The sequence below is a fragment of the Odontesthes bonariensis genome, chromosome 8, assembly GCF_027942865.1.
Source record: "Odontesthes bonariensis isolate fOdoBon6 chromosome 8, fOdoBon6.hap1, whole genome shotgun sequence".
NCBI lineage: Eukaryota > Metazoa > Chordata > Actinopteri > Atheriniformes > Atherinopsidae > Odontesthes > Odontesthes bonariensis.
The window spans coordinates 12,511,818-12,539,222 of record NC_134513.1 but is presented as its reverse complement, the minus strand read 5'-3'; the positions used below and the strand labels follow the sequence as shown (position 1 = coordinate 12,539,222).

General features: G+C 39.6%; 1 protein-coding gene across 1 annotated transcript in view; it reads right to left on the bottom strand.

Moving 5' to 3' along the window:
* The window catches only part of plxna4 (plexin A4), a 215,474-nt gene extending 189,444 nt beyond the window's left edge, over positions 1-26,030 (bottom strand). The window contains exons 1-2 of the mRNA XM_075471754.1: positions 25,568-26,030; positions 2,987-4,335 (exon numbers count right to left, since the gene is read on the bottom strand). Of these exons, the coding sequence (XP_075327869.1) occupies positions 2,987-4,231 (1,245 nt within the window). The 5' untranslated portion in view covers positions 4,232-4,335; positions 25,568-26,030. The remainder of the gene's footprint in view (positions 1-2,986; positions 4,336-25,567) is intronic.
* Between the last annotated feature and the right edge of the window lie 1,375 nt (positions 26,031-27,405).

The following is a 27,405-nucleotide window of genomic DNA, read 5'->3' as shown; positions in this document are numbered from 1 at the left end:
TCCTTGCAAACACTTACGTAGATAATTCCATTATTTATATCTTGAGACTGCTGGCATCTCGTAAAATAAATGTTCCATTTAAAAAGTTTTGGTTTTGAAGTCAAATGGCAAGTCATATGATACAGACCAACAACAGTATAATTTACAAAGCAGTTTTAAATTCATGATATGTATCACAAAACTAAACTCAACAGAAAAGGAAAATCATCATATATTCCATTATATTTTGAAATTATTCAAAATTTTACAAAAAGGTCTCAGGGTTAAGCCAATAGATGACTATCAGTAGAATCCATTCTTGGCTGTTTTTTTTGTTGGGTTCCTTGAGAATTGATCTGGGTACATGATACATATGAAGGGTGCCATTTAAATCATGTGTGACTAGGAATTTTTTAAAAATTGTAATGGGTGAGTGGCAGTACCATGCCAGCCCCCATAGTTTCTCTGTCCATGCACAGAGTATGACACTGTGAATTAATATTGAACTGAAAATTGAAGTTTGTGAAAAATGTCAATTGTGAGAGTCTCGCGCTCAATGTGTGATTGTACAGGTAAGCAGCTCTTAAGCATGTGTTATTCCCACTTGTGTATTCATTTGGAGGCAATAAAGCAGCAAGATGCACTGCAAATACATTGACATCATTTGTTGAATTGACAAGTAGATAATTCCAACCAATTAACCCAACCTACAAGGTTGCTAAGTGTACTGTAGTGGGAGACAACCATTTTCACTCCAAGAAAAGATGCACAACAGCTGGAACCATAACACACTATTACCATAGAGTCTGAATGTGTTTAATTTATACAAAAAATGTATAATGGGGGGGCTGTTCATCTCTTCCTAATTAGATGAAAAACATGTTTGAAATATGTCGTTGTCTATAAGGCTGAGAAAAAAAAAAGGTGCAAGACAAAGTGAGGAATTGGGAACATGGTGAGAGAGAAAAGTATACAGAGCAGTGAAGAGGGTAAGATAAAGAGGTATGTCTTTAAAACAAGTTTCCTTCTCATCTTAGCTCCTTCTGGAATTAACAAACAATACTGTCACATGCAGCCCACTATCGGGGGGGTTACATTAATGGTCTTTTTTTTCCCCCTCACTTTTTACACCAGCTTGAGGAAGATTGGGCCTTTAGTTACTGTGCCTTCTTTTTATGCATTCAGTCATTCATTTTTCTTTTGCGAGAGCTGCAAGCTCAGAAAATACATGTAATATGATACTTGCGAATTATACTATCAATCACAAGAATATGAAAGGAGAGTTATTTTTGCTAACAACTCTTTAGTTTAACACAGAACACATTGTAAATATGATTTATCTGTATGTTCAGCAAATGCCTTTAGATATGGCTATTTATGATCGTCAAAGCCATCAGATATAGGTTCGAGTAAACTACTAAATTAAATTATGAAACATCTTCCGTATTGCCACTTGTATGATGTCCACTTCTGCAGTAGCCATACAAGTGTGGTGACACATCTGTGCGTATGTGTGTCAGTACTCATTTATCTCCTGCAGGGTCTAGCGTCACTTGTTCAGCAGGGTCTAATTTATGCGCGGCAGTGGCGCATGCTGAAACGGCATCATTCCTCAGTGCTAACCCCTGCGTGCTCCCTCACACTTCCTTTCCCCAACGACAGTTCCACCCCAGGCATGATTTATCAAGCCCTCAAGCAGCAGACAATGGCATCCTGGCACGTGTGCTGGCAGAATAATAGATAAACACAGTGATTCCACAACCAAACACAAGCAGGGTCAACTTCACAATGTCTCCACATAGTGCTTGACAAAGTTCAGAACAACATGGTCTGAGCAGCAATAGGATACTATCTATGTACCAGAAATATATTGAAGTCATCCCTTTCTTGTTGGATTTATTTGCAGGCTAGATGTATTAGTTATTTTGTTTAGATTCTGATATTAAGGATGAGAGGTCAAGAGGGAACACAAAGTACCACTGTTATAATAATCATATATTTTTTTTTTTATTAACCATTTTTATATATATTTTAAGTTTGTGTACTCATTTATGCTATCAGCAAGTTATGTAGTTATCTCCCAAAAAAGCAAAAATATTAAACCCTGCAGTTGCAATAACCCAATTTTTATTGACCTTCAGCCTTTAACCTCAATTTCATTGAGTGTATTTTGAGCCATGCTTGTCCAGAAGATAAATATGATAACTAACAAATGCATTGTGATCAAAGTACTTTTTTTTTACCTAAACTTTGCAGCTTTTATTCATGATGTAAATTAAATGAAGAGACAAAAATAAAAAAATAAAAAATAAAAACATAGTTTGTGTTGCTTGGAAATGCTGCCTAAACACATAACATCCAATTTAACCTTGTTTTTTATGCGCAAAAACTGAGAAATCAAATGTATTGAATCACTGAATTTGTAATGCTATTATGGAGAATAGAATTATGGTAATTTGGCTGTGTGTTTAGCGGCATTGTTTAAAGGATGAGCGGAGTAAAAGAGGCAGTGGATGGTTAACATCTCAGCATGATGGAGTGGTGCATGAACCCACCCTAGAACACAGTTGGTGAATCTCCCCTGCAGTGCACTCAAGCTCATTACAGTAACATAAGAGAGAGTCAAAACTAATTTCCTCCAGAATTACACACCTGTAATAACCAATTAGAAATTATTGAGAAATAAATCACAAGTAATTCTTTTTTCTTAATACAGTCTTGTCAATTCTACATTTGGCAGAAATGTCCAAAGCTGCAGTTTTATGTGTAACTACAGCCATGGATGTCTTGGTGTATGATGCAGTACATAGTTTGCTCTTGTGCTGTCACAGAATATGTGAAAGAATTAAGAACGCCAAAACAACTATGTAACATCCTACATTACTGTATCATCTGTAATCTTTGATTTTCTCAAAAATCTTTACTGTTTTTGCACTGTCCTAATAGTGTCATTAAAACTGGTGCAGCAGACAAAGTTAGAAATATTGTGTGCTGTAGAAGCACTCACCGCACTGCTGCAGGGAATGTCTTTCACTTTCAGCCAGGCCAGGTCCAATGTGCCCTCTCCCTTGTAGCAGGACTGCAGCCTGTCCTTGATTTTCTCATTGATCTTTCGCAGAGAGAAAACGCACAGTGCAGAGTCCTGGGAGGCCTGTCGTGGACGTCTTTTCTGGCCTTTTGAGAAGACGGCAAACAGCACATCATCATCAGGTGCCACGTCTAGCGAGCGAGCCAAAATAGCACCAGCTTTTGACAAGTAGGCTGCCTCCAGTAATCGGTACTCCACATTGCCACTAATGCAACCAATAGGCACCTCAACATAAGAGTTGAATGCAGTATCTGCCTTGCAGAGGCGGACTATTTTGGAAGTGTACACCTGTTCCCGACCAGCAGAAGAGGATCCAGTGGTCGGTCCCCCTCCCATTTCTGGCTGTAATGTCAGAAAGTAGACAAAGTTCCCACTGGCAAACCCATAAATATAGTATATGTCAAAGTCTGGGATGACAGTGAAGGTATCCGAGGGGATCTTAATCATAGAGGCCACAAACTCGTCATGGAAGACATAGGCAAACATCCCGTCCTCCTCAGAGTTTCTGGCCAGCTTTCGGCTTGAGATGGTAGGGAAGTATTCTGGTTTGCCATCAACTGCTGTGGCTACAAATAGCATGTCTGGGGAAGCATTGCCATAAGAAACAATGACACCAAACACAGAGCCACTCTCATTTACACCAGAGAGGTAGTGCTCTTTCTTGTGGAAGGGCTCTCCTAGTTTGAAGAGGTCATCTAGACGAAGGAGTTTACAGATACCCTGGTAGAGGCTGCCGCAAGCCAGCAACCGGTTTTCCTTATAGTCCATCAAAAGCATCTTATTGACATTGTTGGTGAGTGTCAGTGGCTCACTGCAAGGCTGGACAATACGCGGTGGGTAGCACTTGCGGTTGTCATCATCTGGACCAGTCTCATGGAACTTATGGACCTCCAAGGCAGGAGATAGTTTGTATATGCGATTTACAGCTCCCAAATAAACATTGCCATTGCGATAATCCACAGCTAGGTGGTTAAATGTCCACTCAGGGTTCTCAGCATGAAATGATTCATACTCCTCCTCCTGGAGCAACGCTGTGATCACTTGGGAGTCAGCACTTTGAGCCTGTGGGGTTTGCACCACTGTTTGTGATGTCACAGGAAGCACCAAACTAGACAGGAAGCAGCATACAAAAACATAGGTCCGTATCCTTGTGATGGATGTCATGGCTGTGCTGATGGTTGGACTGGTGAGGAGAGGGACAGAGGCACAGTCCAGTACTGCTGGCCTGGTAAGTTTACGCCTCTCTCGAGATGGAGGACATCATGTACCTATGGAGAGAAGAAAAAATAAATAAATCAGAACAGCAACATGAATCCAAATATAACCAACAAAATACTGCTTTCAGTGCAAGTTTAACTGGGTACTCCTGACAATGTATGTACATATGTATATGAAAAATACACACGCTATGGATAAAATAAAAAAATATGCGATTCGTGTTGTAATTTTATCTAGCACATATTATAACAACTTAATGAGTTATACAGGTGAAGAGGCCACACATTAGAGACTACAGAGCAATCTATATTTGGAGAAGAAATGGGCTAAATAAAAAAAAAAAACTAAACATTTTTAATGAATAATAAGAATAAAAAGAAATTAGGTTGAGGGACAGCAGCACTTTGAAAAGAAGTAGTAAGATCAGTTATTGAGAAACAGGACCGGGGAAGGAGGAGTGCTGCATTGTCTCAATCAGCATGGCTCTGCACCACCTCTTTGCATGGACCCCTGCCCCCCTCCATCTCTTTGCCTTTCTGCTCCAGCCTCTATGCACCTAATTGATTCTCCCCTCAGTATAGCAATTTGCATGCTTTAGCGATTCCTCTTTTCACTCCCAATAGGGTGGCTCACCTGCTGACACTGCTTGCAGAAAGAAAGAGACCATCTTTCTCTCTTTAAAATAAGTACACACCCACATATCCATACACCAAAAGAAGGACGCTTATGAGCCGAAGAGGAACAATTAGGGAGGAACTGCTAGTGGTTGCAAAAAATAAGCTCTTCTGTGGTCCTTTGGACAGTCTCAGCATTATATATACAGTTATGGATAACATATGACTACAACATGAAAGGGCTACAAATGAAATATATCAACATTTGCTGCAAAGTATCATTGTGATACAAACTAACCATACTGTGCATATAGATTTTAGTGAAATTATTTAAAGAGTGAAGACAGAAATCTTCACTCTCACTCAGTTCTACTGAACAATAATTTAGTTATGTTCATTGCTAAATCCAGTCTTCACTGACAGAGGACAGACTCCCACACCATTTTTACTTAATCAATTTTAGCATGACATTCCAACCATAATTCCACCATCTCTAAAATGAATTAGTTTCTCTAAAAATGTCTTAACTCTATGATCACTAGGGACGCTTTAACACATGAATGATGGTGCAACCTTACATTATCTAGCCAAAGATCCCATCATCACTTTTAAGCAATCACAATGTATGGTAGTGTGAAACAAAACCTCACAGCAATCTTCCCGATTTACCCTCCATCATCTGGTAGGCACACAGAGAAGAACAGACGAGGCAGCCACTCAACACATGATAAGAGGTCCAAAGCAGATGAGAGTGATAGAAACTGATGCAGAAATAGTTGACTATGTGTTCAGATATGTCTGCAGCCATCATTAGCATAGCGATGACAAATGCCTAAGGCTGCAGGGTATCATGAAATAACCCTGCAGGAAGTAGGAAACGCATATGAGATGTAAAATGAAAAACAAAAGTGCAGTGTTTAAAACAACAACATAAAAATATATACATCATAAAATTAACATGAGCAGACTGATCAAATTGGTGTTTTAATGCAGGATAAAGCCACTGAACAGTTTCTAATATTGTGATTACCCACTGATAAAAAGTAAGTGTAAAAGAGACTACAAGACAGAGTGAGAGAGGTTTAGAAAGAGGAGCTTGTTGAGGCTGTTGCTACTTGAGGTGCGATGACAGTTGCAGTGAGCCCATAATGTTCTAACAAAAGTAAAAAGGGCTAAAGCTAAATCTTAATTTCACACTGGGGAGAGCACTGCAGCTCAGACTTGTAATTTACCTGAGGGTGGCAGCCATAACAAAGTGTTTCTCTACAATTCCCAGACAACTTTATTCATCAGTTATAAATATGAAAAGAGACAGAGAGGAAGGCGAGAAGTCAAAAGAAGACTTGGAGGGAATAAAGCGCAACACAAAGTGAGAAATATAAGGAGAGGCTGTTATTTCACCTTCGTACCCACCAATCCTCATGAGTATGAATGCAACCACATTAAAACTGAGCTGACATTCAAAAACTAAACAAAACAATAATAATATTAAAAAAGGGGGAGAAAACCTCACAGTGGATTCTCTTGAGAAATAAATCAGAACTTTACTGTGGCAAAAACACAAACCACAAATGCCCAAAAAGGGAAAGAAAATAAAAAATAAAGCATCTTCATCAGCGATGCCTTGCAATGGCAGTGTGTTTACCATATGAATTTGTTGCTGAAATGCAATTATACTCACTTACGGGAGGACAAGCTCATTTAGCTGCTGTTTTTTCTTTGCCTGATAATCAAGCTCTGTGAATTAATGTTGTCTCTAGTTCTGAGGATACACAGACACACATATATATTAAGTGGGACTTGTATTTTAACACATAGTTCATCTGTAATATTATGAGCCAATACTGTCTGAATTTTCAATCGCCTTCTCAACATGCATATCAAAATCAGGTGCAACACTCTGGTAATAAAGATATAAAACAAAGTTCTCATGTTTAAAAGGAAGTGCATATTATCCAATTATAGTCCAATAATTTGAGAACAATAGAATGACTCTGAATAACTAAAAATAATCAACTGTTCTTGCTTGTAAGTATAGCAAACTGTGTGCAAAAGAAGAGAATGATGTAATGTGACTCAAGTGGGCAGCTGGTCACTCGGAGCTGGCTGCTACACACACTACGCTTAAGATATCGGGAAAGTAGCACACATACTGACATCACATATTTTCAGCCCCAAGGACGTTAAACAGAATTAATGAATTATGATTAGCACCATACCCCATCGCACACTTCCAGTACAAAAGCTGTGGGGAAGAACAAGAGAGATTGTCTGCATGCATTTGTGTGCATTATCTTCATCTGTGGCACTCAAAATTGAATTTGAACTGAGTCTTTGTAAAATAATTGAGATTTGTCATCTTTCCCAGTTTGTTTTTGTGTACTTAAAATATGTCAGTAGCCAGCCAAGGGAATCACGTGATGAGCGTTAAACAAGCTAAATGGAAGATTTAATCATCATTTAAATTCATGTATGAGTGACTTCACAAATTAATTTTGTTATCTTGTTTTCATGGGAGGGAGTTTACCAAGGAGACCAGAGCAGGAGGAGAAGAGACTGTTTAGTTTCCTGAAGAGTGTCCATCATGTGTTAGGCACAGTCATGGCTGAAATAGACAGGAACGTGTGCCCCCACAACCCCCCCAAAAAAAGTTTTTTGTTCATTTTTCAAATGATTCCTCGCATCAGAGAAAGCATTTTGACACAGCAAAACTATTGGAGAGTTTAGACGAGACAGAATAAGAAACAACAAAGTAATCTCCTCCTCATCGTCGTATACAAGGGAGGCATTTATATTGAATAAATTACTTGGAAACTGAGAAGCCCCCACAGACTTAAACAGCTTAACTTCTTACAGTACAAAAATGTCAAAAAAATGTCTCAAAAAAAAAAAAAAAAAAAAAATTTAAAAAACGGAGGAAGCGGAGTAGTTACACATAATTCTTAATTATCAAAAGAAAGAAAAAAAAGCTTATTTTGGGGGTAATCTTTCATAAATTCAAAGGAGGTGAGTGAGTCTCCTCCCATATATAGTATGAGCAAACAACCTACACAATCCATTCAGCAGGAGAACTCGTTGCCAATTTGGTTTGTGATAAAAAAAAAAAAAAAATCTGTTCAATTCAGCTAACAAAATCGCACTAAAGGTGCGCCTGATGTTCTATAAATGTTTGCTTGCTTTATTATTTATTTTCTTAAGAGATGCACAGTCCTTTCCACCATTTTGCAGCTTTAGCGCAACTGGGAATTGTCAACCACTGCCCTGGCCTGTTGTGCTCATTCATGCTGTGTATTATTGGTGTGCATCTTTCTGGCTGATGAAACTTTAACTGGCAAGGGTTAAAGATATTGGACTGCTGTTGTTGTTCAAGACCCATATGAGCATTGCCTCAGGCTACTAGTCAACTATACAGCTGCCATTTTCTTGTTATCTCAATTACATCTGACCCACTGTTTGTCAGCCAACTGGTGATGCTGTGGCAGAAGCATCCCTGGTTTTCATTATAAGACTCTCTGTGCTTCAGTGTGGACATATGGCAAAATGAGTGGAAGCAGTGGTAGTGTTGGTGGAAGAGATGCCACTGCCAGTTGTTGCAGAGGTAGTAATAACCCATCCAACATTTGAGAAAGTGACTCAAAGTCTAAGAAGGGAAAAAAAATTTGAAATCAGAAATGTATGTCCTAGCTTAGGGGATGTATTGATTGGAGTGGAGCTCCCATGTCCCTCCCACCCAAAAAAACTCAGCCCATCCCGCATCCATGCTGAGCGAGCAGAGAAATAAGCACCACTCTGCATTGCAGACACATAGAACAGCAGGAGAACAGAGACCCTATATTTTTCTACCACAAGCATGAATGTACACGAGATAAAAAGAGATAAAACATTTTTTAATTAAATTTAAAAAAAGGTAAATATGAGCATCTACATCCAACATGAATCCAGCAATTATTTTCCCATCAAGCAGACAGTTGTTTAAGTTTCAGGAAACAAGGTTTTGTTACAGCACATCTGCCCTTTAACATATCATTTTACTTTTGCATTTGTTGGGTTACTAAAGCCCTGTTCAGAGAAACGATAATCATTAGCAAAACACATCAATGTTATTAATCACATCAAGATTTAATTACAATGTATAATAATTAATGGTTCTGCAGCCTTTTCATTTACACATAATAAAAAAAAACAAAGTAATGATAAAGGAGTGAGCAAGTCCAATGTGCCCATCACACTAAGCTGACCCCTGCTGATTGACAAAACAGATGGCATCCCCATTTCTCTTAGGAAGGCAGCAGTGGGGGACACAGAGGATAGAAGGCAGGGTGTTTTGGTGTTTACATCAAGACATGGATTAGCAGCATGGATTACTGTCATCAGATACCCTGTCAAGATCAGGGTTAGGAGGTCTAATCCACTGCAGAGCTGATAATTCAGCAAAAGTCTTCAGATTGTACTGTCAACTGGGTACATGCCATCTGAATGCAAGAACACTAACTGAGAGACTCATATTCTTACTACACATGTAGCAATCAACAGTGTTTCCAAGTACACCAAGGCACAGAAAATCATTTTCAATAAATTGCTAAAACAAGATTTTCTTTCTTTTTTTCCAAAGCAATTTTCAAGGGTAATCATCTCCCATCGTTCAGTCTGTTTACGAGTTTACACCAGACAGATTTTGCAGTTCAAGACAGCTGCACAACAAATTAAATGAAGAATTAGGGAAAAGTCATGCCTGTCGGCATGAGCCAACCAAGACTGGACTTCACATACAAAACTTGGTTAGACCAAAGAAAATGCTTCAAGACCAATATTTCTAATTACAGTTGAAAAAAAATAGCTTCCCAATAAAACCATGTATTCAGATTAAATGATTACGCAGCATTTTCAACACTGTTAAAAACCAAGAGATGATATTTTGTAAGGGTGGTCAATCATAGCACCTGCAATGCAGCAGTGTTAAAATGTTTTCTTTCTTTTGTGTGTGTGAGAAAGTAAGAAAAATAATTTTTGTTATTTAGAAAAAAAAACTAAATACAAAGGTGACTGCAAAGGCATGTGAATTGTACATAATTTTCATTCTTTTCTGAAAAAGAGTGCTTTGGTACCAGGTTCAAAAGCAGTGCCTTTAGCTTGGCCTGGTGCCCTGCCAGACACAAGCGGCAGGGTTTAGCAGTAGGAAGGCTATCACCTTAGACAAAAGTTATGGCTATTGACTTTATGTATATCTTAAAGGTAGGGTAGGAGATCCTGGATTTTGAGTCCAGCGAAGCTGCATTTTGAAAATACACCGGTAAAAAGTCCCAACCCTTTTCTTCACTTTTCCCCCGAAGGCACGCCTCTAGAGTACATGAACGCGCACGAGCACAAAGGTGCACGAGCGCTGTTCTGACAGCAAGCATCGATCGTTGCCGTATTTAGTATATGCTAACTATACGTTTAATAATGCTAGGTGCTAGCCAAGTTGGCTCTAGTTTAGCTTCCTGCCAAGCTTCTGTTCATTCACGGAGCAGGGTACGCGCACAGGGAGAAGGAGGGGGAGGGAGGAGCAGATTGCAGTTTGATAGACGGCATCAGTATCCAATCATTGTGAACGGTCCGTTCACAATGATTGGATACTGTTTTTCCTAGATTGTACGTTCTAGAGGCCACTAAAACTTTTCATATTTGTGTCAAAACTTTTAATTAATTGGTTGCAATGGGGGTGTGAAGAGTATTTCAAGCAATATGTAAAAAAATGTTCCAGAAAAAGATCCCCTACCCCGCCTTTAAGTAAAAAAAAAAAAAAAAGCATCCACAAATTTGTCGAAGTTATTGGATAATAGAAAAAAAGCCATGGGAAATTAAGCCAAGCAAAGTCAATCACTGATCCAGTGTAACTGTGTCAAGTACACAATTTGTGTCACAAACTTTCTTGCAATCTTGCTAGATGGCTGCCTGTCTCATTCTCACTCTCCTAGAGTGAGTAAGAGCATTTCAAATATAAGGTCCAGGCAAAAATCCAACTGAGGAATCACTCAGGATTCTAGGAAAAAAAAAAAATAAATTGACATCTGCCCAACTCCTCTTACTCAATCTCTTTCATTTTTTCCCTCTTGTTCCCTTTTCCTCTGTCATATCTGAGACTTACAAATTCTTCTCAGCAGTAAAGAATTGAAACACTAATTCTTCTTAATACACACATAAACACACAGGGTCCTAAATAATGTTTCCACCATATCAATATTTCTGGCTGACTTTAGTTCCAATGTCACTATTAGCATTGCACTCAAAGAGTCTTTCGTTCCAAAATAAGGTCACTCAAATACAAATACTGATAAAGTACACTCCCAGTCATTCGGGGGAGGACATTGTGCAGTGGGTGCTGATGCAGCCAGCGATTGGTGATGCGTTATCATCACTGCAGATCACGAGGCTCTAAAGTCATTAGGACTGCTGAAGGATTGCCATCAGCACCTCGCTCAGATTGGGTTAGACTGTGGTTGACCACCTGAATGGAAGAGCTCTCTCGATTTGACACAGAGCAGTGACCAGAGGGCCATTTATAGGATGAACTCAATGAATCTCTGAATTGAATTAGGATGCCAAAGTCCCTACTAAGATGCAAGAGGCAATCAGTGAGGATAACCAAATGTAATCAGAAAAATCATGTTGAGAAAATTATGACTCAAGACCCTCATTTGTATAGAATGAAAGATTTGTATCCAAAAGGTTAAACAATTGTAGATGATTATTACAGCAACACGCTGCTTCAATTTTTAACATATTTTGAAAAGCAATTTGTAACCAATTTCAGAGTGTTTTGCAAAGCTTAAAAATTCAAATCAGGAGGTAAGAAGTTACACAGAGCATTGATATATCTCCCATTATCTAACAAAAAAAAAAAAAAATCAGCATGGCATATTTTGAGTTGGAAATCTTTTTGATTATCGTTCAAACTATTCCCTAGCTATAGCCATGTTGTGCCATATAAAGCTTGTGGAGAATCAAATGGATATATTTTGCTGTAATTTCAATCAATGCAGCTGAGAATTCTTCTTAAATGGTGTTGCTTGGCATTGTCAGAGAGACACTTTCAAAGAACAGAGCCTCTAGCTGTTTCTGTCTTTTTCCATTTTGCTCACAATTCCCCTCTCCCAAAAAAAATCCCTTATTCCCTACGCTACTGAGAACACAGGAATGTAGGGCCATGTAGACAAGCTCCCGCTCCTATTGGCTGCTCACTGGCACTACCTTGACTCTCTGCATGTTCTTATTCCCCTTTCTCTACCCATCTGTTCCTCCCAGTACCATTTCTGCTCTGTTATTTCATAAGTGAAATTTCTGTCCCACTCTCTCTTTAGTTGTCCTTTGTCTCCCTCTCCCTCTCCCTCTCATCTCTGGTTTTCATTATCCTCTTTTCCTCTAGACAAACTAATTAATTATTGGTGGTAGTTTGCTTGAAAGAATAGATCTTTTTCCTGTAGTGCAAGTGTACACTGTTACAAGACACTTCAGTGTTGTGAGCTGCGTGTCTGTTTTAGTTAAATAGATTGGCACAGCTTTGCCATTACTTTGAAGACAGGATCTCTGTGCTGCCTAAATTCATTCAGAATCTGTTGCAGATTTGACAATAATGATCTGCAGTGAGAAAAAAGCCAAAGTTTTGTTTCACCTATGCACGTACATTGGCATGGCGTCACCTCTGCGATTTTAATCATCTTTGGTCAAATCGTACCGAGTCTTTAGAGGACTTGACCTCCAAGTAAGGTAACATCTTCAAGCCTTTCAAAATAGCAAGTTCTCACTCTTCCATTATCCCTTTCCCTGTCTTTCTCACTTAGGAATAACCTAAGTATGCCAGTGGCACAGGTAATAAATTAAGAATCAACATAATATTGCTGATGATAAGCCACAAAAAGCAGCCAGAACTGTGACTCTTTTGATAACTGTGCAGTTTGTGTTTGAGCAAGCTTTTTTTCTGTGCTTGAGCCTGAATATTGGAAAGGTCATGAGAATGGGACACACGATTTAGGTGAAGGCAATATGGATAACACACCTCCATATTTCCTGTTAAAGCATGCTAAAAAGTCAGCTGTGAAAAAGTCTCAACACGTGGACAAACCCTGAAGGGGAGATAGTGCGGAGGAGTTGTGATCCAGGTTGAGACAAGTCTAGGGACAACTGGAGCCTAAAGGGAAAGTGCACACAAACTGTCAACATATGATTTGAATACATCAGCATAATGAAAAGGGAGACAAGAAAAACAAATCTGTCTGGTAAGACTTAAATGTGTTCACACAGGAAGAACAAAGCAGGCAGAAATGACTAAAGCCACAGCACTAGGGTCATGGTCTTGCACAACAGATGTTTCTATTGTTTAACCAACTTTCTTTCACAATACTAAAGAGCATATGTATATGAAATGTTACATGTCCATCGCCTGAATCTTACTGAATTTACACTAACGTTTGCAAAAATAAAAGAAATCACTTTACTGTCAAATATCAAAACACTGCAAAAACAGGCAACAACTTGTGAGGCACCAGGAGATTAAAAAGCATAATGACATGCCAAAGTAACTCCTTAAGCAAACCACAGGCTAAATCACTTTTTCTGACTAAATTGCTGTACAGGATCAGACCTGCTCAGGCTCCAATGTGTCATCATGACAGTTTTTCATTTATTTCAAACATCAATCCATATTTCAGGTTGTCTGATGTCCCTCTCTTGTTTTAACCCATTTAAGCTGGGAAAGCATTGCCGCATTTCTACCTTTAAAGCCGGGGGCATTGTTGCGTTATTCTACCTTTAAAGCCGGGTAAGCGTACACGTCTTTTTTCCTGAATGTAGAAAACATGGCTGTTATTCCACATAATCTGCCCAAAACACTTGCAAACTGCTGTCACTAAGAAACCTGGCATATCAGCCTAATGCTGATTTCAAACAGGCTTCCAGCAGCATTTGTTGAAGCATTAAAAACCTTGTTTAAGCGGTGACATTTTTTGATATGTGCGTTGTCCAAGATATTGATGTGGAGTTCAAGAAAGTGCTGGTTAACCTCATCCCAGCACTTCTGTCACCTGAAAATCTGGTGGGAAAAGAAATTGGAGGAGTAAAACTCACCTGCAGAGACCTGCTGCACTACTTCAATGTGAGTTTACGTTATATACTCGGTACACTGAGTTTGTAAGAATCACACCTTTCTGCTACATCAGGGGTCGGCAAGCCGCAGCTTCGGAGCCGCATGCGGCTCTTTCATCCTTATGCTGCAGCTCCGCATGGCTTGGGAAAATAAATTTAAAAAGTATCCAATTGAAGTGTATTTTATTTGTGTTCTTTTTTTATTTTATTGTAGTTCTAAATTGGAAGATTATTGTGATCTTCAAATATTAAAATATTTCTGTCTGATGGATTTCCTGCGAGAGTTCTGTCATACCGAGTCCAGCGCTGAGATACTTCATTTGTTGTGTTTTATTTGGCAGCTCGTTCATGCTCGCACTATTTTCTTAGCTGTGGCGGAGTAATATCAACAAACATCCAGTACAAAATGTCAAATAAAACACGACAGAAGCAACTTTTCGCAACGAAATTTGATATGGATTACCAGTGCACACCAGTAACCACTCCGGTGAGTTGATGGATTTTGAAAACGGACGTTTATGGTGCTTTTACGGACCTTTTTGGACATGCGCATGACTTGCCGTTCTGAAGCAGGTTGAGATGAATCAAAATTAGGCAACTACCGGAGACAGCAGTAAACATCAAAAAAGCGGTGAGGGGGGGTTCTAAAACATTGCTGACGACTCATAAAAGAGGCTTAATGTTGAAAATACCGCAGTTCTCCTTTAATGGGTTAAACAATCTGGCTGCTGGTTTTCCCTTCTTACTGTCTATTGAAGAACAGATTTAAAACAGTCTTGATCTCCAAGATTAACCGCTTAGACGTGAAAGCTTGATAACTTGGAAGGCTTTTGGTGATTATAAAACGATAAACTGCTGCTTTAATTCGTCTCTGATTCCATAATCGGTTTCTACCATTGCACAATTGTTTTTTTTTTTTAATTCTTCTTTCAGGTTTTCAGAAATCAAGTGTGTAAGTGAAATCCAATCGGTGCATGAGTGCTGTGCCGAGGTAAGTAAGGACAAGGAATGAGCTGGTGGACAAAAACAGTCATTTTAATCATTCCATCACACACTCAGCCCAACACCCACACACACACACACAGACGTGGATCACCATACACATCTGTGAGCCTCGTCAGGGCAGTATATTTGGTTCGCTTGAAGTGAGTGGATTACCGCTCTCCCTTATAATCCACAGAAGACAAATCTTTAAGATCTCAGCTCGCTGATTTACTTTGCAGAGCTGGAACAAGGTCTGCTGTCTGACCTGAGGTGAATCGTATTGGTTTTATGGGGATACCTCTTCCCCAAACATTTCTGGAAGTCACATCTCACTCCATTAGTCCACTCAACCAAGAGAAAAAAAAAAAAAAAAATCCCAATTGTGCTTTTCATTGATAAAAAACAAACCAAAAAAAAACCTGAAATCAAGCTTAACTAATCGTACATTTCTGTTAATCTGCTCTCAGTACATAAAAAAGACAGCGACCAAGAGTAATTCTTTCCAAAACAAAAGAAACACAAACTACAGCCTGTAGTTTGGAGCATACTTTAACAGCGTCACATCTCATAGATGGAGAAGACCTAAAGTCAAGTAAGGAAGGCAGATGCATATGTACAAGCATATGGTTATATCAAATGTACCTTTCATGCTGTTTTGATCTTGACTTTGCGTTTGTCACTATGAGAAAAGAAAAGACATTGCCAATTTCCAATTCCATTCTGTGGGAAAAAAAAGCATGTCGTACTTTTTTCATCTCGCTGTCATGCCTATCCAGGTCAAATTACATGAGTACATGCCATGTGGAAGAGGTGGAGAATGTGGGACTTACTTGTGAAGACAGAACATCTACACCTGAAGAGACTTGCAAGCCCTTCTGTAATGGTCTGATAAAATTTGCAGTTTGACGAAATGTGTCAAAACTGTTCTTCCAGCTTTTGAGATATTCTAGTTCTAAACACATTCTGCAAAGGGTGCTGTCGAGCTTCAACTGGACAGGGCTGATAAATGAGCAGAAGTAGAGAAGTGGATGTGCAATTTCCCTAAAAGGTCAAGCTCAAAATGAGAAATGCATTATCCTAAGAAATGACGATGATTAAATAACTTGATATTTACGGTGCTCAACAAACTCAAAATGTTCACCTGTTATTCAAATCATTTCTAAAAATGAAACTGTGCACACAAGCAAACACATTCATCATCTTTTTGTGTCATTCTTTGACATTGTAATGAAGATAATGAAAACATGCATCTAAATACTTAAACTACGGTAATGTTGGCATGAAGGCACAATAGGTAATAATTGTCAGTAATTGCCAATAATTATACCACACAGCCTCCTCTGGGCTGGCTAGGAAAATGTTGACAATGTTCATATTTAATTAACAGGTTAAATGCCACAGTGTTGGAGTAATTTATGCAGCATTAGCGTGTTCATTGAGATGAATTCAAACTAAACACACAAACTTTCAGTGTTGCAGGAACATATGAAAATAAAGTTTTAAATGTTGAACACAACCAGACTGTAACTATATATTTCTCCCACTCTGCAACGGTTCAAGTCTAAGAGGTCAGTTAAAGCTCAAATACTGCTAATTAAAGAGCGTAAGGTAGAAGGTCAACATAGGCTATGCCCTTATACAGTAAAAAAAATTAGAGCAGCATGATCTGCAAACATAACGCATAATGTTCCTAAAAAAATTAAAATTAAAATTCCAGAAAGTGGATTATTACGAGTTCATAAGTCTGTTTAAGATATGGCTTAAAAAAAAAAAAGAAAAAGTAGTCTGCAAGATTATGTATAATATATTGTCTCTGCTGTACTAAAACATTTTTTATTTTGAAGGGTCGTGTTTTTCTTTTGAAAAATAATTATATTAAAAAACAACTAAACACATTTAGGTCGTGCGAGTCCTCTTCAATGAGAGTTGCACTTTAACCATCTCCATGAATGTTGGCCCAGCGCAGAAATGCAACTTACGCACTCGTTTCCAGGTTATTTAATCTGAGTTATTGGGAAAAAATAAATAAATAAAAGCTGCCAACTATAAATTAGGTTCCCACTTCAGGAACAATTGCGTTGCCAACCTTTCTATTTAGTAGTATTTCAGCTTGCTTTTCCATCTAAATATTTTTATTTATTTTTTTTAAAGTAAACAACTGAAATTTGATGTTGGTGGAGTTTAACGAGGCAGAAACATTGACTCGTCGAGTACAGACTTATTTGACTGTTAAACACACTTATTGATGTCAGTATGGGTCTTTAAATTCCCCCAGGATGGTCATTTGATAATATCGATCATAATTTGTTGCTTTTGTTTGAAAGTAAATGTGAACTACACGGAGGTGGGTATACCTTGGCTGGCCTGTTCAGTTACACAAGCAAAAATACAGCCGCAAAGATCAATTTATAAAACTTCAAGCACTTAAGAGTGAATATAAAATCTATGCTCTACAATAATCCATTTTCATAATAATAGCAGTAATAATGTCATAGAAGCTCATTATTGAATGTTTTCACTACGACTTCAAAGGATGGATAAAAGAATATCTAAATTGTTTAATAATCCGATCACACACTTCACATTAAGTAAAACAATGTGCACTTTAAATAAAAAGCAAAACATTATTCAGCTGAGTCATGTGTGAGAGACAGGTCACCAACTGTGTGATGGGTAAACTGAGTTCAGGCAGGTTTACACTCTATTACATGCCTTTCTACAGCATCTGCTTCCCCAGCACTTACCTCCCCACAAACCTCCCCTCTCCTTTTAACTCCAAACTAAGCCTGTGGCATAAACACATCAGATAATAATTCTAGCAAGCTATCATTCAAAGTGAAAAGCAAGAGGATTCAAATTATCAACCAGTATTTTATCCCCGTCTCTCTGTCTTCCTGCCTTGCTTTCGTCTCTCCACTTTGAGTCATGGCCATTTTCATACTTGAAGAAACATGTAGAAAAACCTTTTACACACCGACTTATACATGGTCACAGACACACACTGCATAACTATTTGGTTGCCAGATTTGCCGGTGGGCCCAGAAAAACTCAGTCAAAGCTCAGCTGGATGGACTGCCATGACAATGCAAAATGGATGGACAAAAAGAATGCAAGTGTTGGAAGGAAGGATGAAAACCCTGCACATTCTCCACAGTTGTGTTTGTAGGATCAGACCAAAAAAAAAAAAAAAAAAAAAAAAAAAAGGCTTTTGGGTGAGTCAACGGGGGACAAAATGAGAGGGGCTTGATGAAATACAAAGTAATTAACCTGTCCTTTTCTATTCTAACATCAGAAGATTGAAGCAATGAAGAAAACAAAAGAAGTTGTGAAACAAAGTTCTAAAAAGTGACAGAAATACACAAAATCATGTCAATGTGTGCTTAAAACAATTCCCTGCCTCTTAACTTTCCCATTTCTGAAAGAAATTGAGCATTCTTCCTTGGAAAGCTGAAATACGGCAGCTTACAATGGTGTGAAAAGGGCGATCCATAAACACTTTCTAGTATCACTTTCTAGTTTTAAATAAGCATCCCCCTTCTTCAGATGAAGATGTTGATGGTGAATGTTAAATTCCCTGTTGCTGTTCAATACAGTCTCATCCATTCACACTTCTTTAGTGCCTCCTACTATCTTCCATAGGAAGCACAGCAGCAACAACAGTGAAAGTGGAAATCCTGAGTTGACAAATCATGGAACTCAGATGTGTCAGTATAGGCAAGGATAAAAATGTGGCGTTATAGTAGAAAGATTGAATAGGAAGTCCCTACACTGGTGTATTCAAACGTCTGCAAGTTTGAGAAGCAGCACGCAGTAAGTTTTCAGTGTACAGTTAAAATGATCAGTCCTGCCCATCAACACAGCAACAATGCAGAGCTTTACAGATCAGCGAGTCAGATGAGTCACAGAGTTCCGGTTTGGTTTTCACTCTGATATGAGACAAAACTCTCAGGTTCAGGGATGGACACTACTCTCACACAAAGTTTAAGCCAGGAATCAATCCAATTAAAGTCAGAAACTAAACTGAATAAGACATTCAAGGTTTTAGTAAAAGAGAGCAGAATTTTTTTCTGCAGCAGTTAGCCAGAGTTTGAGTTTGGCAAAGAGTCAATCACTGCATTTGCCATTTCAAATCCCATCAACAGACGAAGACAAAAAATACACTTAAGAAAGGCAAAATCCCTCAAACTCAAACTCAAAAGGGAGTTTCACAGAGAGAGAAGTATAACACAAACACCCCGTGTAAGCCTAGTTAATTCTCTCTGTAACATCCCCAACATTATCCTACTGGACTATGATATGTCCTGAAGAGAGGGAGGAGACAGGAGAGTGAGAGTGAGAGTAGCAAAGTAAAGCAGATTCTCCCCTCACCCCAATATCTTCTGGCTAGAGAGCAGGAGGGAGTCTCCCCAAACCCGCTGTTTCACAATTACTGCGGTAAAACTGCATACTGATGCTCACTGACTCACTGACACTTGGAGCAGAAAGGAGGTGAGAGGGTACAAGAGAGAGTCTGTAGAGGAGAGAAGAAAATGATGAGACATAACTTTAAATCCTCTAGTGATCCAAAAGAGGACCCCTCTTGCTAAGAAACAACTTTAAGTACAAATATACCATGGTAATAAAATCCTCAGTATATGTCAAATAAAAAACTGTCAATCATAGCAACACTACAATTCATTAAGATGTAGACTGAAATAATGTCCTTTCTTCTGCATGACTATTTGGGTATTGATAAGTCAAGTTTTCATTACAAAACTTGCAGTTCTTTCCTTGCGCTGACCAAAAACATAAGAGCAATGCAAGTTTTGTTTTCATATAAGCTACTCAGAAACAACAATTTGAAAGCTAACAACCGAAAAGAAGTAACTGGCCTCTTTTAGCACCTAGAATCACAAGCTGCGATTCTCTTTTCAAGCTGATGCAAGTTCAACTTTTCTGAGGAATGGCAACTATTAAGGTCAATCCCCAGCTAAAACAAGCCATGTTCCAGAAGAGATGGAAGGGCCGATGAGTGTTGAGAGCAAACACTACCAACAACTTTTGCCAGTACGTTCAGAGCACTACAAGGTCTGTTGCTCAAGTGGTCAACCTGTGGATTCTCAAACTTAACAAGAGCTGCATACTAAAGCAGCATTCAACATGAAGTATGACCCTGCCTGCTCACTTAAAGAGAGAAATCTTAGTGAAACAATGGTGTATTGAAAAAAAAAAAAGTCTTAGGATTAAAAGAAGGTTATCCTTAAAGCAATACAATGTAACTTCTCAAAAAGCCCATTATGGAGCTCCCCGTACAGGCTTGGAGGTAATGTACGGTTACACTGTCGTAAATACAACACCCTTTCGCTTTCACGTTTGTTGACGAACCGGCGAGGAGTCAGAAGGTGCAAGCTATGTCAACTGAGAAGGTAAGAGTAATCAAATGTACCTGGGAGCGTGAGAGGGGTCCATTTGTTTTTGCGGTAGGTGTGCCAGAAAGCAAGTCGAAGTACTTCCGCTCAGCTCCCGGGCCGCTCCAGCAAAGTTACATAGCGCAGTTATTCCAACTCAGACCCCCGAAGGGCATAGGAGACAGGCCAATCGTCATATTAAAACTCATTCTAGCTGCACAAATTTTTTCAAGCTGTTATTTTAAGGTAGAAATGTTACATAGTATTACTTTAAACAGTCCCTGTAAGATGAAGTGTGTGACAACAGTTTTTATGATGGTTGTGAATTACATGATAAAACTGAGAGCACTGAGGTTTTGTCGAACCAAAAGAACCCGCAAGTACAAATGCATGTGTTAAAGCGAGCATGTCAATGCCTCTTTGCTGGAGGCAGGATGAAAACAGAATTAGGTTCCTTATCCTCGTGTGGACTCAGTGCAAAGCCCAAAGACTGCAATTTTCTAATCATTTCATGCATCTGAAACAAAACTAATTTACTGCTTGTCATGCTTGGCTTGGCACACACAAACACAAGACCCAATATGCCACAGCATGTCATATGCCGCTGCATCAAAGAGAGCTGTTTATATATCAGACTCACATCTCCCTATGAATCATAAGAGACCTGGGAGAAACACTTAAATATCGTCTTATCAAAAAGAGCAGTCAGACAAACACACAGATATGCTGGTGACTTCCCACATCTCCCTGCTTCCCATCTACAACATTGCCTTCTTCCTTTAAATCCTTCCTTGTAGGTCATTCCAATGTCACAACAAGATGGGTTTTTCTTTTTTCCTTTTTGACTGGAACCATACACAAACACACTGATAAAGTTATATGCTTGGCAGCTTAGAGTGAGGCAGAACGATATGAGAAGAGAGCGCTGGAGGCAGAAACTGTAAGAGAGAAGGACTAAGTAATGAGATGAGAGAAAGCATGAGAGAAGTGAGAAAATAAAAGTGGTATGACTGTGATATAGCTGCATGTACATGTATCCCTCGTAGAGTCATGTGACAGCTTAATTGGACTGCAGCCAGGGTGAAAACAAAAGTTCTGAAAATCAGAATATATGTGCACACATACTGTATATACACTGATATATATTTTACCTGTAAATTTAAAACATATGCCGACTTAACCATTCATAGAAGAACAAAGGTTCTCATTAAATCGGGCGCTGTGACGTGTATTGATTTCTCTTCACAGAATTCACAACACCTATTGTTTGGAGATCCTCACATCAGATCCCTGCTGTCATAGCATCAATATGAAACTCTGTGGTGCATTACAAAAGGGTTAATTACATACTTGTAAGCAATTAATCCCTGATACAGCATGAAATTCTCCACCTAAGATTTGAATTTTGATAAAAACCATCAAGTCGTCAGTCAGAAATATCCTATCTTTAACCAGTAACTAAAATATATTCTCGCTTCTATGTATGCAGACTCTAAAGTCAATAGGATTATTTAAATGTTTTATCAGAATTAACTTCCTTTAACGTAAACAAAAAAGCATCACTCTCCTAACGTACACAATCTTAACATTTCGGCTGTCAATCAATTGTTGCAGCTCGAACAGAAAAATTATCTGCACCCCATAAGTTCCACCTCCAGTCTGATATCTCTGTGCTCATTCTGTCTCTTTCTTTTCAAAATATGTTAAAGAAGACCACTTAGGGATACAGAAATACATTTGCAGTCTCTGCTACAATATATGGTGGCGTGAGAGAGGAGGGTACCTCACTGGACGCTGGCCTGTGTCTGGTAGTCCTGTCACAGCCCAGAGGGGTGCAAGTGTGTGCAAGTGAATGAGTGAGGGGGAGTAACAGAAAGAATGAGAACAAACAGAGAGCTCCATTCAGGTCTAAATCACAGACACATCATTCAGTCTGACATGACGATACGTCTCTGTGACCAGAGTATTCATACAGGGCCTCACCAGCCATTCACAGATGCATCATTCACACCCACACACACAACACACTTCCGCTGGGTCTTGCCTACACGACCACTAGGCATTTATATCACTGGAGAATCTGTGTAAGACTTCCCATTCATATTCATTAACAGTTTCCCCCCTTGACATGAACACATTGCAAAGATTTTCTGTGGTGCTTATTCTTGCAGGGGCACCACCCCTAAAATGCAATGAATGTCTTCGCTGCCAAGGTTGGTGTGAGAGTTTATCCATTAGCAAGTCATAATATTGACAAGGCCGTGCACTGCGGGTCCAAACTCCAGCCTTGTAGCCGTAACATTGGCCGACAGACCGGGGGTTGTATGTCAATGTGAGGTGCTTACAGGCCGATAAAGGCTGCTGTTCTAATTCCTATAGACAGGACTTGATGGACAGCCCAGGGGAGGGAGGGAGGGAAAATAAGTCGTGCCAAGTGCTCTTACAGCCTTCAAGAGTTTAGAACTGAGCTGGAATGTGGTGAAAAGACGAGGAGGCAAAACATAGATGAGATAGGATTATCAGTCGACACAGACAGGGACTAAATATTTTTCCCCTTGAGATCTTGGCAACAGCCGAACACACACAGTTTGATGCCCAATTGGAACACTCAGAAATTAGTTGAAATACCTTAATATAATACAAAAGAAAGAGCTTGTCGGCCAGCCACAATCGCACAGGTACAGTGACACTAATGTACAGATCCGAGCCAAGACAGGGTCAACTATCACAAGCAGTTAAACAGCAAATACTGGATCATTAATTAAGTTTTGTGGTGTGGTTTTTGCTGTTCAACTGCAAATTCTTGACCACTATTTGTTGTTAAATTTCTATCAGTTGCTCATTAAAAAAATGTTATGGGTACCAATGCAGTTTCTCTTTTTGTAAAATGCTTAAAATCTAGTCGCATCGTTCCCAGACCACACAGTGTAGTCAAAAAATTTTAATAGAATAATTCAATAATTTACTGTGTCAATAATACCTATCACATGGGATCAAACTATCCACTGCACAAGTCTGTGAACCACACTGCCCCTTATGGATTTCCCAGAAAATAGCCTTATCCCTCCATCCATGCCTCGCAGAGGCTGTATTAAAACTGTTGATTTGCGTCCTGGTGAATCATTAAAATGCCAACTTGTGATATATATTTTTGATCTTATAAAATATCAGTGAATTCTAAAAAAAAAAAAAAAAGAAGCATCCTTTAAGTGATGTAATTGATTAAATAAAACAGGTACTGGAATGGCAACACTGAATTGATGCATTGAATGTGAAGTGCAGGTGGATAGAGGGATGAGAAGCCGGTAGAGGGGCTCAGAGTGCTCTGTGCCACTGCTGTAGTGGGGATCTGCATTTTGCATTGGCTGTAGCAGCTGCTTTCTGTGCATGAGGTGCAAACAAGGGTGGGAGGGAACAGAGATGGGCCGAGCAAGAGCAAGATTTGGAGGGGTGGGGTTGTAAAAGCCACATTTGGAGTCAAAGACATACATCAGATTATAGGGGTACATGGCTGGATATGCAGTGTGTCTAAACAGCAAAGCTCCGACAAACCTTACCATTTAAGTACAGTTGACACTTGCCAGAAAATGACCCCAAGCTACACTCAGAATTGTCAACCTTGTGTTTAAGTATAATACAGACAAAAGTAGATACTGACAGAATCACAAAATGAAATTCAGCATTTTAAGGGAGCTTTTCAGACTTTCAAGTATTGAAAAAAATCATCATCCCCTCACTTGACATATTCTATGTGGCACAACTCAAAAAGGAAATGTGATCTAAAAGGATTTTGTCAATCACATGCTTCTAAGCTGCCTCAATAAATAAACCCATCAATTGCATTTCGGAAGCATGAAATCTTGAGAGCAGTGTTTAAATCTATTTTCATCAAGGTCAATAAACATTCTGAAACCAAAATTTAAATATTAGTTTTATAGTAAGTTATAATCTGCCTCTATGAAAACATGTTGTAAATCTATCTCTTAAGATATTATCTTTAAAATGTCGGTTTTGTCCTGAAATCAAGATAAACTGACAAACTTGGTAGACAACACGGATCGTGAAACGATATTTCAGGAGTTTTGTCACCTGAATAGACCATCTCTGATGTGACGCGTTGCCTGAGGAGCCCAGTGTAAGCCACATCGGTCTAGTTCAAAAGCTTCAAACAAGACTACCCCGGCGATCAGGGACCCGCACAGGGAGAAATGTTCCAAGGTTCATATTGCATCAAAGAGCAGGACTTTTACTGGTAAGCTGACACAGCTACTATCAAATTTTGGTCCATGCACGGCTACATTTTGAATTCTAAAACTGTATTGAAGCTCGACAAAAGCAAGATATTTTGCAGCCAGACAGCAGAAAATCGAGGAAAAAAAAACATACATCAAGCCTATGGTTTATTCCACTGGGAAAAAAAAAACTGTTCAGAAAGTTCGCACTGTCACGCATGAATAGTTGCAAGTTGTATAAATTGTGACCACCATGGTTCATTATGCAGAAAATGTTGCAAAATGGCACTGGTGGAAGAACTTTTATAAAGAACTGCAAAGTATTCACCACTGTGATGTCTTCATAAACCTTGTAATCGTAATATGTCGCAGCCCAGTTCAAACTGGCAACCCTGAACAAAAAACGTGGATGTCAGACGATTTGTCCATTTCCTGAACTTAGAGCAAAACCTCGAAATCCAAACTAAAGTCAGAGAGTCTACACGCGACTAAATGAGAAGCCTGTGCACCAGTTTTTGACACCGCGTATATCAGACCTCACAAATCGTTTAGGGTTTTTCACTCTAAGAGTTTAATGCTGCAAGAAAAACGAGCACAATCTGGGCTGGCAGCCCTCTGGCTCACATGGGGTTGAAGGGCATACACCGCGGGAAACTAAGGGGATCCAGTCAGCCTATGGTCCTGTCCTGGGCGAAATGACAGATGATTGAGGCTTTCTGTAAATCTTAAAGATTAAGATCCAAATGGATCGGTTCGGAATAAGACCCGCCCGATCGCCTGAGCAGAGCGGTCATGGCGCAGCTAGAACAGGTGCAACACGCCTCTTGTCACCTGGCTGGTGCAGTGGCAACCTCACACCCCAAACCCGACTATAATGGCACAAACATATACTGAAAAGCAACCCTGGCTGTGGTAACTAACGCGGAGACAAACCTGTTTCCTTACCTGTAATCTATGCAGATATCACTCACAGCCGCATCGACACTGCGGATACGAGGCACGTCCAAAGCAATCCCAACTCCTTTCACTCCCCCCAAAATGAGAAATGTTCAGAATAATAATATATCCTGATCAAGCGTTTTGTCCACTTTAAATCCCCGGTAGAGATGCAGGCAAAAGGCGATTCCTGCACCGGAAAATGAAATAGCAGGAGACTTCCAGCAGCATCCCCGATCAGTAAGACTCTACTAAGCCGCTCTGAGTGCACTGAGAACCGGGAGTCGCACCGCCCATCTCCCGGCGAGGACGCACTTGGTATGCCGCTGGAAAAGCCGCTGCGCCGTATGGGATACTGCAGGAGGCTGCGCCTGTGTGTGTGTGTGTGCGTGCGTGTAGACAGCGTGTGTGTCTAGATGTGACTCTGTGCGGTGCTCCTACTCAACTGAGGTGCTGAGGCTGCTGCAGCGTAGTGCGAAAGAGAGGGAGGGAGCGCAGGAGGGACTCAGGGAGGTGGAGAGGAAGGCAGCCTTGGAGTTTGCAGCTTCACAGTGGATCTTCGGGCCAGGAGGGACTGAGAAGATGGAGCTTCACCCGTTGGAAAAAAGCAAACAAAAACGATTGTTTTCACCGTTTCTGACTCGCCCTCAGCAACATCTCGGATCGCGGGGGGTGGGGGATTTCGTTTGGGCTATTTTTAAGTCCCTGGCAACTACGTTAAAGAAGCTTAGGGGGCATTAATGAACAGTCCATCTCAAATCTGTATTTATAAGACTACCATGGTCGTGTTTATGGCATAGGCCTATCATTTCCTTTAAGGCCAGCGACAAGGTGCAGTCTGAAGTGAAATAATTCTACTGGTGACCTTTCAGTGTCAAGCACCTTTGAGCAACTTTGCAGATCGACAACAACACTTCAGAAGTTTGAGTTATTCGATTTAAAAAAATGTATTTTTCACCCAAGGAAAAAAGAATGCAATAGAATATGGGATTAAAGCTTAAGCCTAGTTAATTGAAGGTTCATGCAGTGAGGTATGGGTCCTGCAGCCAAGAGAAGGTTTATGTAATGCATTCATTCCGTTGAGGACGGGATTTGGCAATGCCAAAAGGGGAATTTATACAAATGCAATACAATACCGGGGTGAAATGATCAGATCATCGGATTTAAATACCTAATCGCAGGATCACTTAAAGATAGAGATTAGGCAATACGGAAACATAATTACGACCCTTGCATAGCTGCAGGAGATTAAAACCGGATATTTCACTGCTTATTTTCACTGATGATATTTTAAAATGCCTTAGGAGTGTAAACCCCCCTGTATTTTCAGGAATTAATATTCTAAAAGCCTAATTATGTAATAATTCCTTTAACAAAATTAGCTGTGTGGGGGTTCAGGAATATTCATTAGCATATTGTTATAAAATAGCTTTATTATGTCCATGTTAAGACAATTCACATCTAATCCGCCGACGCTGACTAATAAATACGGCACAATAACCCTGCTGAGACATTTTGATGTTCCTTTATTCCATGTTCCTCCAAAACGAGCAATGTCTGTCTGTAAGTATTTTAAATGTGGTCAGTGAATTAAAGTGAGAGTAGAGGTTTTGATAAGGGTCTCATTGAAGACAGTTAACAGAAGAAATGAATGAGTACATGGACTCCAGTAACCACCCTCTGACTGTTTAATCAATATTCATGTAGTATGCGTTTTGTGGTCTTTTAGAAAAGTGTCGTGCCTGCTGCAATATCCTCGCCTCCTTAACACCCCCCTCCCTGCTCTCACTTCCAGAGGGGCCTGTCTCTTTGAAACACTGCATCAGAGCCCCACCTACAGGCCAAAC